A 15,532-nucleotide genomic window follows, 5' to 3' on the forward strand; every position below is an offset into this window, starting at 1 on the left:
GGACATTCCCAAAGACCTAACCTCACTGGGCCCTCTTCCTCCCAACAGTTACCAGCTTCAACACAGGATCTGGAGCTCGGCTACAGTGGCATTCCCACAGCTGCCCATCCCTATGCAGCAGACACTCACCCTCAGGGAGGTACCCAGGGCTGCCACCTGCTGTCTCCTGAGTAGAGGGTGGCCAGAGAAGCCAGCTCTACCTCAGGGATGGAGGAACCAGGGTCCTGCTGTGTCCCCCGCTCATTTCATTTGCTATTTAACCTTTAAATCTGTGTGGAAACCAGGGAACTGTGCATTTTCACAGAAACTCACTGCCATGTGATTCGTGTTTATTCTAGAAACATCAGAAAGTACACAAACCCAGAGAACTCCCATCATCCACGCAGAGAACCGCTTTCTTGGGCTCTGTCTCGTGTCCGTCCACATGCTTCATCTGAGGTGAAGCGGCCCACAGAGCCCTGCATGGCCACGGCGACTAGCCTCTGGCCAGCTGGGCGCTGCTCTGCTCCTGTACACATCTTCATGCAGCAGTTATGAGGCCGTCCCAGTGATGTCCACTTGTGTCATCTGCTGTGTGTGACCTCTGTGACTGACCTCAACATGAAGCTGGCCTTGTGGACCCTGGAGGGTGGCCCAAGGTTCCCTAGCAGGAGCATCGTGAGAAGGTGCTAGCCATGGCCAGACTAGAGTCGCCTGAAGCCACATCACGGAAGTCTCAATACGCAGGAACACGAGGAAGAGGAAACCCTGTAGGCGTGCCGGCCACGCTGGATAACACTTGCACCACAGGCACATTTAGGCACACTCGCCTTTTCTTCATGAGAACCTATTTCCCCCAAGAAAGGAAGCTCCAGTGTCCTCAGCAGATGGCTGAAATGGCCTCTAGTGAAGGGAACTTGAGCCTGTTTTAATTAATTAATTTGGTTTTTTGAAACGAGGTTTCTCTGTGTAGCCCTGGCTGTCCTAGAACTGATCTGTAGACCAAGCTGACATTGAACTAAAAGGCATCTACCCGCCTTTGCCACACCCAACTTAGACTGATTTTTCTCTTATCACTTCCATTCACCAAACGTCCTAAGGTCCCTCGTCAGGCCTGGAAGACTCACCTGCTCTGCCCAGGCAAAGGGCCAAGGCTCTACTGTTGCCAAACCCATGGGGCACTCATGGGGGCTGGGGAGCTGTGAGCATGTGTGTCCCCTTGTAAAAGGGTACAGACCACCATGGGAGGGTTAGTGGCCCCATCAGCACCTCCCAGATGTAACGTGGAAAACGGGTCAGTGTGAGTTGTGGGACCTTTGCGTGCTGCCTTCACCTTCATATCCCGAGAGCTCACTCATGCCTAACACAGGTCTATTTTGCCACCCAGGCAAGAGACGACTGGGCTGGGTCTGTTCTGCTTTCAGGTCTTAGTAGTAAAAGGCAGTGAGAAGCTTGGGCTCAGAGGTCAAAGCCACAAAAAGGTGTGGCCTGGCCAAAGACAAATGATGTGAGAAGCAAGGTAGGCAGCTGGGGTGCCCTGCTGTGACCAGGGTCCCAAACAGAGCTGGGAAGGGTGGCCGAGGGCTGAGGAGTAGAAAGCTTCTTGACAGGCCTCTAGTAGTTCACACTAGTGAAGCCCCCTCAAATCCCCACATGAGCAACCACCCCAACTCTGCCTGACCCCCAGCTGGGGGCCCTGGGCTTCTTCAGCACGCAACTAGGACAGCTGTCCCAAGGTCAGCCAGCCTTGGAAACGCAGGAGCGGCTGGCTCTATGTGGGAAGTGAAGCCACAGACGGGCTCCAGGCCATGGGAGCCACAGCCCTTGCATCACTTTATTTGTCCTCCCCAGCAGCTCTTCCTTCCCCTCCCCTAGGTGGCCACGCAGGTACAGGACAGGGTTCAAGAGCTGTGTCGCCTCCCACCACTTGTTAAGTCCCTCGGCTCTCACAGCACACACTGTCCTGGTCAGAGCTGTTTGCCACCTTCCAGCTGCATCTGGTGCGCCAGCTGCTGCCCGATGGTCAGCAGGGGACTGGCTCTGTAGGACGGGCTGGCCAGGAGCTCCTGAAACCGGGTCCTTTCTTCCTCCCTGAAAGAATGGAAAGCAGAGGTCAGCGTGGGAAGAACAAGGACCCAGGACCCACACAACAGGCCCAGACCCCCAACACTGGAGCCGACAGCAGAGGCCCAGGTAGCCACAAGCTACCGTGACAGGGCGTCAAGACTTCCGGCAGGAGGCAAGGGCACACAGGCTGCTGAGCATGCAACGTCCACGGGTGGGGCCGCCCTACCAATCTGTCTAAGGGCACTTAGCTGGGGGCTGCTGCCAGGCCAGAAGCTGACAAACAGGGAGCAGAGGCAGCCAGGGGCCCTGAAGACAGCCTTATATAAGAGGTGCCTTCCTCCCAAATAAGCCCAAAATAGATGTGTACTAGAGAGCTTTAAGCAATGGGGCAGCAACACAGCTACGGACACAGGCAGCTCAGGGGGCCTGGGTTCCTTAGTAACCCTGACCTCCCAGATACGCAAGAGCCTCGACTGTCAGGTCCTCTCAACCCTCTCTCTAGCCCAATGTGGCTACCTTCAGTGGAGCCTGGAGACCCGGGCCTGTGTTGCTTCCACATGCAATGTCAGTCAACAGAGAAGGCAAATGGCCCATCGGCACATATGTTTGAATTGTTGGTCCCCAGTCAGTGGGACTACTTGGGAAAGATCAGGGATGTGGCCTTGCTGGAGAAGGCGGTCACTGGCAGTGGACGTTGAGGCTTCAAAACCCCACAAGGCCCATTCTCTCTTTTCCTCTACCCGCTGCCTGTGAATCAAGATGTAGAGCTCTCAGCTACTGCCTGCCCAGGCACCGGGCCTGTCTGCTTCCCGCCTTGATGCTAATGGACTGACCCTCTCAAACTATAAGGCAGCAGCCCTAATCAAGTGCTTCCTTTTGTAAGAGCTGCCTTGGTCACAGTGACTTTTCACAGCAACAGGAGAGAGACTGGAGGGAGGTGCAGCGACAGAAGCTGTGGGGGCAGGCCACATCCCGGCAGGTGGAGCTACTGCTGTCCCAGCCACAGTGCAGAGGGCTGCCCTGGTGCAGGCTAAGCTACAGCAGGGGCTCGGGTAACTGCCAGAGAACAGACAGGCCAGGTGGAGGCCGGCCCAGCAGCAACTGTGTATACTAGCTGCCGTCAGACAAAGCTAGTGAGAAGGAAGTGTGTTCACACAAGAGGAGAAACAATTAAGACACACACAATGAGCCTGAAAGGGGTCACATGAAGACGGACTAAGAAGTGTGCGAGAGACGAGGAGGCCTTGAGAGCGCACAATGGTGTTCCGAGCCTGAGAACTGGGAGCCAGTCTGTAGGACAGGGATGAGATGTTAGCTGCTCGGAAGGCTGATGCACGAGAACAGCAACTTCAAGGCCCGCCTTGGTCAGAGAGAGTTCAAAACCAGGCTGGGTAACTTAGTAAGAACTTATCCTAAAAAACAAAAGCAAGAGCGGGCAGTGGTGGTGCACACCTATGATTCCAACACACAGAAGACAGAGGCAGGTGGGTCTCTGTGAGTTTAAGGCCAGCCTGGTCTACAGAGCGAGTTCCAGGCCAGTCGGGGCTACACACACACACACACACACACACACACACACACACACACACACACACACACACACACACGCGAGCGTGCACTTGCGCACCACAACACTAATAAATAACAGCAGTTCCATATAGACAAACGAAAAACGTCATGTGTTGGTGTGAGATCTGGGCTGCTTCGGGTCCCCCCACCCCCACCCCCACCCCAGCCGGCAAACCACTAGAGCCAAGTGCACAGAGGCTGAAAAGCAGAGCCAGGGATCTCATGCCCATGTTCACATCTGAGCACAGTGTCAGTCAGCCAGCAGGACAATACTGCTCATGGGACACAGGGTGGGGCCATGTGTATGACCCAAGGTAAACACATGTCCCAGCCGCCATCCCAGAGGCTCAGGGATGGCTAAGCTCCCACACTAGATGCCATCACCTCTCCCTGCAGGCACTTCAGAGAGGCGTTCAAGGCCTAACTACAGGGCAGCCAAGTTCTTAGTTCCCAAAATGTCTCCCACCTGGAGTCAAAAGCCAAACCCGGTCAGAGAACAGGGTGGGAGCCAGAGCTGGGAAGGGGGTGGGGCAGGGCTGTACTCACAGGAGCTGCTGTCTCTGGGCCGTGCTCATCCGGCTAAGCTCCACTGGCCTGGGCTTGCTGGTCACCCTGCTGTGGACACAGAGGGTCCAAGTTAGTCTGACACCGCATTTCAGCAGATACTGTGTCTCTGTGGCGCCCCTGGTGTCATGAGTGCCAGGCTGCACACCAGCCATGGAGCCTGGGTCACCTGGCTCCCATATCTGGAGCTGAAATCCACACTATCCAGGCTCTTGTCTCCCTCCCTAAGGTTCCTGTGGGATACAGAACAGACTGTCACCCCAGGAAAACACATCACATTTGTACCCTGAGTCTGCCACCTGTCCAGCCTGAGTGGAGAACAAGCCATCTAAGCAGCAACTTGCCCTGGACCCTTCACTCCACTGCAGAGCAGAACCCAACTCTAAACCCACATAGACAGCGCTTCTCGACACACACAGGCATCAGGCATTGTCCTCTCACTTTTGGTGAGAAAGAGGGCTATGCTACTAGAGGTCTATGGCAGCGGCCACTTCAATGTGGCCTCAGGAGCCGGGCACAGACACCATATCTGGCCTTCTGATGCCAAAGTGCACCGAGGGACCTTCTAGGGCAAGAGGGTCCTGCCTGCTGACTACCAAACCAGGATACCGGGAGAAGATTCTCAGGGCCCTCCAAGCCACCACACTGGATCTGACTGGGGGGTTAGCCTGAGTGCCTGGGCTCAGTGCGAGGCAGCACATCTCCTAAGGTCAATGCCGATCCTGATGGCTCCAGTGATGGCAGGAGTATCCCTCCACCATCCCCGGGAACCTGACTCAATATGGGGAAGGGAGAAGCAGCCCCACACCCCAGCAATGGAGCTGGGCACAGAGAAACCCAGAGCCCACCACCTGACAAGATGATGTCAGAGATGCCAGGCTAAAAGAGTGAGGCCCAGAAAGGCAGGCAGCCAGAGGAAGGGCAGAAAGCACCATGCCCTGGGCCAGCACCTAATTTAGACTCCCGAGCAGGAGGCTTGATCTATTCATGTTCCTCTTCAAATATGAATGAACCACACTTTGTGTCTTCTCTGTGCTTTCTCACACCCGGGCCTCTGGTCCCCTGGGGAAGGACTGTCGGGCTGCACGCAACCCTTTCCCTGCCCCAGTCTGTTAAGATGATAACTTCATGCTTGTTTGCTCAGCCTTTCCAGAGGCCCCAGAACCCACCGCAGTATGAGAAGCAGCATCTGAGCAGTGGTGGCCAGTGCCCCCAGGACAGCTCGCAGAGGACCACTGCCTCAGGTGACCAGACTTAGTGCTCTCGGTCCCAGAGGCTACATGATGGGGAAAGTCCCCTGAATGCAGTCCAGAGCTGCTCGGGTGGCAGCGGCCCGGGTCTTACGGGACTCTGTGCATGGGCACAGAGAGACACGGGAAGCAAGCAAGAGCACAGCCTAACCCCCTGTGGAGTTCTTGCACGGGCAGACAGTTGACTTCCTAGAGCACAACCCCATATGGTGTTTCATAACTGAAAACTTTAACAACAATAGACTTCCAAACACACAACAGCCAAAAATAAACTCAGATCCAAATGCAGAATGAACGCAGGATGTTCTGGGCAGGACTTGCCTTCATTGCATTATGCACCTTTACTGCAGCCTTGGTCCTGAAGGTACAAGGGAGCGTGCGGTGCCAGGCAGCACTGCTTGGCGCCTCACGCAGACTGTCACATGGGAGGGGCGGCAGTGTTCTTCCTTTGTAAAGTTCCTGGCTCTCAGGGAAGCATGGAGGTGTAAATGTGGAAACAAACGCGTGTGATGTGTTCTTATCGTTCTTCACGCCACTATCAAATCAGGGTATCTTTGCACGGTATTTTTAGAACCCTCCATTTTAAAATGGCTGTTTGTTTGGGTTGCTGGCTTGAGTTTCATAAAAATAAGTAAGCAGATAAACAAATAAGTAAATGAAATTTTGCTTGGAGTTAGAAATAATTTCCAGCAATTTCTGAAACAAATTTTTTGCCCTTTGTTTACTATGTGAAACATCATTCTTAACATTTATAATTATAGAATTAAAATACTGATTAACTCCAGAAAATCCTAAAGATACTCTACATCCCTAATAATAGAGAGCCAGGATTTATTAATTTTTAAAAAAGATTTGTGAGTTCGAGGACAGCATGGTCTACAAAGCAAGTCCAGGACAGTCAAGGCTATACAGAGAAACCCTGCCTCAAAAAACCAAAATAAATAAATAATTAATTTAAAAGATTTGTTTCTATTTTTACTCATGTGGGCATCTGGTCAGCACTTGGACTGGAGCATCTGCTGTAGTAGAAGACTCTGGCGTGACCAGCACTCCAGCCTCAGAGCCTGCTGCCTGGCCTCATTCTTCAAGGCAAGGAGTCAGGCTCCTTGGAGAAACAGTCTGTTCTAGGACCAGGCAGAAGATGCCCAAGGTGAGCTCTAAGCACCTGCTGATGTCAGAAAGTGAGGAAGCACTCAGACACCACTGAGCACACAGGCAGATCACTGCCACCTGGGAGCTACAGAAAGAAATGCCAGTGGCTGCCGCTGGACCAACTGCAGCAATAAGTGAAGCAGCGTTGGATGACAGCCCTTACACACAAAGGAGACACTCATGAATCTACGAGAACCTCCATCAGTGATGGGTAAGGAACAGGGGAAGAGATAAAAGCCAAGACTCTGCAAACCCTGCCCCTGGAAAGAGGGATCATAGCTCCCCACCCTGGGCCAGGCATGGCCACTTCCTTTCCAAAAGGCAGTGTGGAAGGGGACAAAGTGTGACTTCTTCCTGGCAACCTAGGTCTTTTCTACCCTCAGGGAAACATGGGACAGACTTCAATCAAGGGATGGCAAAAATCCCTCACAATAATAGTGACTCGCTGGGCGTGGTGGCACAGGCCTTTTATCCCAGCACTTGGGAGGCAGAGGCAGGTGGATCTCTGAGTTTGAGGCCAACCTGGTCTACAGAGCAAGTGCCAGGATAGCCAGGACTTCACAGGGAAACTCTGCTCTAAAAACCACCTCCTGCCCCACAATAAATAAATAAATAAATAAATAAATAAATAATAAACAAATAAAATAAATATAAAAATAAATCAATGCCTGCCTCAGTCTGAGAAGCTCACAACCAAGAGGAACCTGAGGAAATGGAAAGTGCACACATCAAGTTTCCTCCTGTCAGTTATGATTTCATTTGTGGTGTGTGTGTGTTCATATAGGTATGTGCATGTGTGTATGTGCCTATGAAGGCTAGAGGTCAACCTCGGTTGTCTTCCTCAATAACACTACCTTATTTTACTTGGGGCTCATCGATTTGGCTAGGATAGCTGGCCAATGAGCTCCAGAAATTTTGCTGTGTCCACCTACACGGCGCTGGGGTTAGATGCCACATGCAGGTTTTTACATGGGTGCTGGCGCTCCAAACGCAGGCCAGGTAAAGTGCACGGTGGCAGACAGATGCTTTAAATCTATTACTGCATATGGTTCAAGCCTGGTTCATTGAGACAAACTCACGACACTTAGATGTTAACAGGGAACTATCTTTGCCATTTTTCTGCAAATCTAAACTACTTATTTTGAGAGAGGGTCTCATGATGCATAGCAGGCTGGCCTCAGCTGGTCTTCCTGCCTCAACCACTCACGTGCTGGGATTATGGGCACGTCACCACACTTAGCTTCTAAAGCTGTTGTGAGACACAGCACAGTCAACTGGCTGCCGCAGAGTGAGGGAGGAGCAAGCGCTCAGGGCCAGGGCAGGATGGGAACCTTCCCCTATCACAACTGAAGCAATCCTGGGGAGGCGCATGGCCCAACACATTCCTCTCGGGGCTGGTAGAGCAGGCTGTTTATGTAGCTCTCCCACTTCTGGGAGCCCCAAGCACATTTTTCAGATGAGAAACTATAAAGAGGGAAGGGACCCTTGACCAGGGTCACATTTTTTGCTTAAGAACCAAGAATGGAATCTGCATCGCTGGCTCTGTTTGGCTGCTGAGTTTTGACCCCGTGTCAGGCTGAGTCTGGCCTGAGCAGAATGGGTGTTCCATCTCGGGAACCCAGCCCTTGGCCATCCGGTTCTATAGCATGTCAGCCACCTGTCCTATGACAAAGGTGAGGGCTCACAGACAAGTGCACACGATCTTCGTTTTATCCTCAGATGAAATTCAGTAGGAGAAAGACTATTTTTTAAAGGAAATAAGAAGTAACACGCCCTGTGTGGTTGGCTCACACCTGTAATCCCAACACTTCAAGTGGAGGCAGGGGGGTGACATTAAGCTCAAGGTTAGTGTTACTCAGTGAATTACAGGCCGGCCAGGATAGTGAGGTCTTGCCTCAACCCTCACCACCACCATCCTCCAAAAAAACAAAACAAACCCCCCACAAACAGTGACAAACACTGAAAGGCAACAGCTACAGAGAACAGCGAGCCCTGAAGCCCCGCCATCTGGCTGAAAGCACAGCTCTGCAGTTCTGAGAGCCCCGTGCTGCCCTGTGTCCATCCCTCACCCTCTCACTGGACAAGGAGGATGGGTAAAGACAGGGCTATGTGGGTTCCATGCCCACTTACTGAGGGCTCCACACAGAGTGTCCAAGAATAGAGCCTCGCCCTCGGCAGGGGTGGGGGAGGGGGGCGCACAGGCAGGTGTCAGGTGAAGGTTCACTGAAAGAGGGACATCAGAGCTGTCTGCAAGGGGAGCAGGAAGGCCAGGTGGACGCACGGCAAAGGCCATGAGGCTGCGCTGACCACGTGCCTAGGATAGAAACTGAGGCCAGAGGAAAGAAGGCACAAGAGAGCTCACATTGGTGGGCTAGTCAGGCTCCCGCCGGGCCTAAGCCAGGTGCCTCTTTCACAAGAGTCACAACATCCAAGGGCTCGAGTCAAGGCGGGGCTCTCTGAGCCATGTGTGGCTTGAGCGGTGACTCACTCACCTGGCAGAGATGGGAGCCTTCGTAGATGGCTATCAGTCCCTCTCCTGCCCTCTGAATTCAGGGCTGTGGCAATCCAGGGCTGCCAACCACAGCTCTTACGAGGTGGCCGGTGCCAGACACTCACCATGTGGTCTGCTGCTGTCTGTGGCTGGCCTCCAGTTCCTGCAGCTCAGGTAGAGCATCCCTCAGGGGATGCAGGTCGCCTACCACCACCATGGCCCTGCGCCTTCGTTCCTCCCTGAGCTTCTGCTCTGCCAGCTTTATGGCTTCAATTTCTGAGAGAGACAGGAGTATATGCCAATTAAACCCCACTTCCCAGCCCCCTCAGAAGCCACCAATGCCCAGGCACCCACTAAGTTATGTGCACCCTGGGGCCTGTTTGCTCTCAGAGAGCATTAGTGTTCTTTGTTTCCCCCTGCTGTCACCTGCTCTGCGCCCCTAAAGACTTGGGGGGCGGGCCAGCTCTGAGTTATTTTTTTCTCCTTAATCACAGAGGCACACTTTAATTACAGGGCTGACTATGTCGGCTTGGAGCTGCAGAACATAGGACTGCCTCCTCTGTAAGGGGAGCAGTGCAGGGCCTGGGCACAGACTCGGGGACAGTGTAGGCAGGGCCTGGGTTCCATTTCCATGGGTCACTTACTGAGAAGCCACAGTGTCCTTTATCCTGGGCAATCTAAGAGAGTGGTCTCCTAGGGATGACCTGACAGCCACAAGGAACAACAGGCAGCAGGTGGGTGGCCAGGTTGTACGCACAGTGCTCATGAGAGAGCAAGCTCAATGCGGGGCATAGCCTTGGGATCTGATCTTCTTCGAAAGATGGATTGAATTCCAAGTTGCGAATGTAACAAGCACTTAAACTTGCTATTTGCCTGCATGTGGCTGTGGGATGTATGCAGTTCTGGGATAAAGCCCCACTCTCTCTGGGAGACACAGCAACACAAGGGCCTTTATTCAGACTCTTTGATCTGATCCTAGCTGAGGCGGGTGAGGCAACCAGCAGCTTCCCCCTCAGCAAGACACAGCCAACTCTGCCACCCCCTACAACTGGGAAGGTACCTCACAGGGCAGGTCAGACAGGCCACCCTGACCACCCCAATATGTCAGAGTCTATCACTTCACCCTGAGGCAAAGACGACCCTCTGCCCAGTGCAGCCTAAGAGACTTGGTGGATTTATAAAGTGACAATCTCATAGGTTTTTTTCAGTCTAGGTGGAACAGAGCAAACAATTCACTTAGCACCTCATCAAAACCAGCAGCTCTTCCCTGAGCCAAAGCTGGGGGGGGGGGGGGGGACGGAACACTGAACTTCCTGGAGCCATTCCCTCACGCCTGCCTGCCTGCACTCATGCATGCATGCACGCAGGCACACACGCATACTGGCAGACCCAGAGAAAGGAGAGCAAGGCTAAGGAAGAGATACAGCCCAAACACACAAGCAAATCTAAGCCAGAGATGTGCAAACAGGGGGGTCCAGGTCTGCAAGTACGGCTTAGCGTCTGGAAGTTCTTGTGAGCCACCATGACCCATAGCAAGCTGCCTGAAAGGGAGAGAAACCTGGTCACTAGACATGCCAAAAGAGACGTGGTAAAACTCACTATCTGCTCATGGTAAAAGTTACAATGAAACCATCAACAGATCCAAGACAGTAAATACCTCGTTTCTACTGAACTCACAAGACAAGGCCAACTGCAGCCTGGCACTCCCATCGTCAGCTCACTGCTACCAGGGAGGCAGGGGACAGCAGGGGACAGCAGGGGAAAGCAGGGGAGTGCTGAGGGTCAACACAGAGGTGTCCGGCCTCATTCCTAAGCCACACTGCAACAGGAGTTTAACTAACTCCAGAAACTAATTGAAATCCTACTCTTAAACAAAACAAAAACAACACCCTCAATTAGAGACAGTAGGGTAAGAACCTTCAAGGTCACCAAGGACAGTCCAGGATACTCAAGACCTTGTCTCAAAACATAAAAAAACTCTCAATGTGAACAAAACATTACTTAAATAGACAGAGCAAGAATGCAGGTCTACCCTCAAAATAAAAAAGGGTGAAGCCCAGAAAAGTACCAGACAAAGACAGAGCAGCGACTGTACTTGGGGCCGCCCCTCACTCCCTGCACCCAAGGATGAATTGATTACTTGAGTTGGACACTCTCTCTCAGTAAGTAGAAAACCACCGAAAGCCAGAACACAGCCAAGCCGCGCAGTGCACTGGGATCCAGGAAAGGAAATCACAGCTACTGAGCTGCCTCAGACCAGACGGGCACATCGAGCGTCATGACAGCACTAGGTGCTGTGGAGCAAGTGATCAGCCGGGTCCACAGCCACAGAAGAGACACACTGCCAAAGGTCCTGGAGAATCCAGTATAGACGGCTACCAGACCTAAGACATGACCTATGCATGGTCACAAGACATAGGTTGCTATTTTTAAAAACTCACTTGTGGGCTGGAGAGATGGCTCAGCAGTTAAGAGCACTGTCTGCTCTCCCAGAGGACCTGGGTTCAATTCCCAACAACCACATGGTGCCTCACAACCATCTATACTGGGATCTGATGCCATCTCCTGGCCTACAGGCTAATAGAGCACTCATTTACACTAAATTTGCCCAAAACACAGAGAAATACATGCACGCAAGGGGGGGCGGGGGGGGGAACACCTACAACACTGATGATGGTAACTAAGGAAACACAGACTAGTGGTGAAGCCTATGGTGTTCCTAGACTTGATTCAATGTTGGTGGCAAACCCTCCTGAAGTCAATCCACAATGCAGCTCCAACCAGAATCCCTCTCAGCTTCCGCTGTCTTTAAGGAAAATGACAAATAGTAAATAAAACAAATGGAAATGCTGAGAACCAAGAACAGCCAGAACAACCTAAGACAGAGGTGCAGAGGAGGAGGCCTCGTGTGCTGGCTCCACCACCGCCGAAGCTGCCATAACTATGGACCACAGCACAAGCACGGAATGGAGGATAATCCAAAGAGAACCATCTGCAGCAGACTGTAGCAGGACCACCCACCACCTCACGGCAGACAGGCAGGTGCCAGTTCAGGATGGACCACAGCCTAAGGACAAGCCAGGCTCTGACAATTTTAGAAGAAAAATAGAAAAACATCTCCAGGACTTGGGATTAGGTGTCCTTTGTTTGTTTGTTTGTTTGAGACCGAGTCTACTATATAGCCCTGGCCGTCCTAGAACTTGTTACGTAGACCAGGCTGGCCTTGGACTCACAAGAGGCAACAACACGCACTGTAACCACATGGAAAAAGAAATATAGGTCAGATTTTTTTTTTTTAATTAAACTCCTGTAGGCAAAGGGGGAAAAAGGTTAAGAAAATGAACAGGCAAGACAGTCGGCAAGGAATACAGTGCACACACAGCTGAGCAGGGCCCAGGGCCAGCGGGTCCCCAGCACACACAGAAATTCCCCAAGGGCAGTACAGAGCACCTCAAGAAAAATGAACCTCAATAAAGATGAAATACAAATGAGATGCACACACACGCCAGTGGTCTTTCATGAAACAAGGACCAGGAGACGTCAGCCCATGTCACTGGATGCATGACTGAAGACACAACACCACGGGTCAGCATGGCTGTGGGGAAACCACAAGTCCCGTGCTGCTGGAGGGGAGCACACGAAGGACTGCTTCAGAAGACTGTCTGGCACTGCACATGAAGCTAAACACACACCTGCCCTATGACCCAAGATTCCATTCCTAAGTACTGACATAAGAGACTAAAACCATGTCCACAGAAGGACCAGAACAAACACTAAGACAGCCTTACCCACACAGCTGAGATGGAAGAGCAGACATCCGTCAGCAGGAGACGGGCAGCAGTGAGGACCAGTTATGGCGTGGTGCCTGTCAGCCACGGCACTGGCCACTGCTGCCTGCAGGGCAGGGCAGGAAGGCAGAGCCCTGCTGTGTGAGTGCACTCCCAGACACGGCAGACCCAACCACAGACCCGATGGACATGGCACCTCATACCAGGCAGTCAAGTGGCACACACAGCTGTCAGAAGTTAATGCTGACGTCAGGTAAACACGCTCTTCATTGAGAACAGAAAGAGGAGATCAAGACAAGCTAAGCCCTAGCCAACCTATTTGTAGACAAGCATGCGAATGCCTGCAACTTGCTTTAACAATGCACTAAGAAGGTGCTGATGGGTCGATGGGGATGAATCAATGAATGGCTGGGATAAAGTCTTATGGCCAGGTGGTGGTAGCACATGCCTTTAATCCCAGCACTCAGGAGGCAGAGTCCGGCGGATACCTGATCTACAGAGCGAGTTCTAGGACAGCCAGGGCTACATAGAAAAACCATGTCTCAAAAAACAGAAACAACAACGAAAGAAGACAGGGCTAACTCTGTACTCAGACGCCAGCATAGAAACAGTCACACTACTAATCTCAACCAAATCGAAAAGGAAGCCAGGCCAGGGAGTCAGGCAGAAGCTGAGGACTGAGCAGGACTAGTGACCAGTATGCAGGGTTCCTGGACCCAGTAGATGAAGTGTCCTAACAAATCTAATCAGCAATGGCAGGACATGGATAAAAATGACCACACACTCAGCGGTTAACAGCTCTTCCCAAGGACCCAGGTTCAGTTCCCAGCACCTACATGGTGGCTCATAACTGGCTATAACTCCAGTTCCAGGAGATACGAGGCCTTCTTTTTACCTCCGCAGGCCATGTGGGCCAAGCACTCATATACATAAAAAGGACTGTCAATGAGAAAGCAAGGCTGGACATGTAGCTCAGTGGTAGAGCACTAGTCTAGCACGTGAAAGGCTCTAGGTTCAATCCCCAGTACCAGAAGAAGGTGGAGGCGGGGGGCAGAGGGAGGGAAGAAGCAACACAGCCTTTTGCTGACAGAGTCTGAGATCTGATGGAATTAGACTATTTTAGAAGAAACCATGAGCAATAAAAATTGACTCAAATCAATCAACCACCACCAGGAATAAAAACTTCCACATCAAAGAAGCACCCCACAGATGGGGGAGGTCCATGCCAAGGCCTCAGCATCTCCTGTCCCACAGAGGGCACACCGCACAGCCCCAGGAATTGTGAGAAATAAGAGGACAGCCTATTTCTTAAAAAAAAAAAAAATCCAAAAAGTAACAAAATATACAACTAGTAATCATTGAGGAAACTGATCAATGTCTTACAAACACTGCTTCCTGAAAAAACACTCTTTTACTTAAAGTTTTCAAGAAAAATTACCTTATTTTCAAAGAATAAAATAAAATAAACCACATTTAAACATAAAAGAATGTAAATGTTCCAAATTAACTCCCAAAGTTGGCAGAATCACACTAAAAAGATAACAGCTAAGAAAAAAACTACAAAGCAATCTTTGTCATTTTCAAATAAACACAAGAAAATGCTTAGGGAAAGTCACACATAATCAGGGCTATGGAAGATAACGACCTACTACAGGAAGGGTATGAGGGGAGAGCCGCTCCATCTGCCTGACTGGAGAGCAAGACCAAAGTCACCTCAGACATGCTAGCCTCGCTGCCTTCTGACGACAATCTCACAGCTGCCAGGCAGAGGCACCAACATCAGGAGCTCACGGTCAGGCCTGGCGGCCCACAGGTAAGCTAGCCTGGGCCACATGGACTCTAGCATGAAACAATAACCAGCCTCAGCCAGGCCTGAAAGAACTGCAGACAGGCCTCCCCTACGTACACACATGTGTGTAAGCCCCAACACATGTACATGTTAGCTCTATATTAAAGCTCTCATCATGGAACCCCAACTAGAGCACTTTTACCCAAAGGGACAGAGAACAACAGCTTTCAAGATGGTTTCCAGAGAAGGAAGAAAGACGTAAGACGTTCAAGAGGCTCCCACACGGGTGTATACCCACTTTGGGGACAGATCACCTCATCCTGACCTGGTGCTGACTCCCTCTATGTGACCCAAGTGAAGCCAGACACTGCTACTGCCAGTTTTTTCTAGAGAGCTCCTCCTGGAGCCCACCATGGGGCACAGGTGTCTGAGTGAGAACGAGGCAGGTGTGGCTAACTCCCAGAATGCAGGTATGAACTTACTCTGTAACCATCGCTCACGGCGAAGCCTCAGCTTTTCCTTCTTAGGCAAAATGGCCTTTGGCTCTGCACCTGAGGAGAGAGAGCACATGAGTGAGTAGTGAGGTAGGACGGTGTCTGTTCAGCCCAGGCTCTCTCCATCCCTGCGGAGGCAAAGGTCACTGACAAGGCGATCGATCCTAATCCGTCAGCCTCAAGGCTCCATGCAGCGGTGGGCTGCTATGTTGCTACAACACTGTAAGACTCCCCGAGCTCAGCCGGGCCCCACGTATATTTGGGAAATGTGAGGAAGCCTCGGCACCACCAGCAAGGCCCTGGGCATGATACACCTCTGCCCTGCTTGCCAGCATTAGGACACAAAGCATGAAGTGCAGGTGCCTGTGACTCCTCCTGTCCTGTAGAAG

The 15,532-nt window shown here is 51.8% G+C and overlaps 1 protein-coding gene across 1 annotated transcript in view; it reads right to left on the bottom strand.

Annotated features, from left to right (window-relative positions):
• Positions 1–312: 312 nt before the first annotated feature.
• The window catches only part of SLX9 (SLX9 ribosome biogenesis factor), a 28,449-nt gene continuing 13,229 nt past the window's right edge, over positions 313–15,532 (bottom strand). The window contains exons 3-6 of the mRNA XM_084754309.1: positions 15,132–15,200; positions 9,198–9,348; positions 4,162–4,230; positions 313–2,070 (exon numbers count right to left, since the gene is read on the bottom strand). Coding sequence (XP_084610435.1) covers positions 1,947–2,070; positions 4,162–4,230; positions 9,198–9,348; positions 15,132–15,200 — 413 coding nt within the window. The 3' untranslated portion in view covers positions 313–1,946. The remainder of the gene's footprint in view (positions 2,071–4,161; positions 4,231–9,197; positions 9,349–15,131; positions 15,201–15,532) is intronic.

This window comes from Acomys minous (genome assembly GCF_964271855.1).
Source record: "Acomys minous genome assembly, chromosome: 13".
Classification (NCBI taxonomy): domain Eukaryota; kingdom Metazoa; phylum Chordata; class Mammalia; order Rodentia; family Muridae; genus Acomys; species Acomys minous.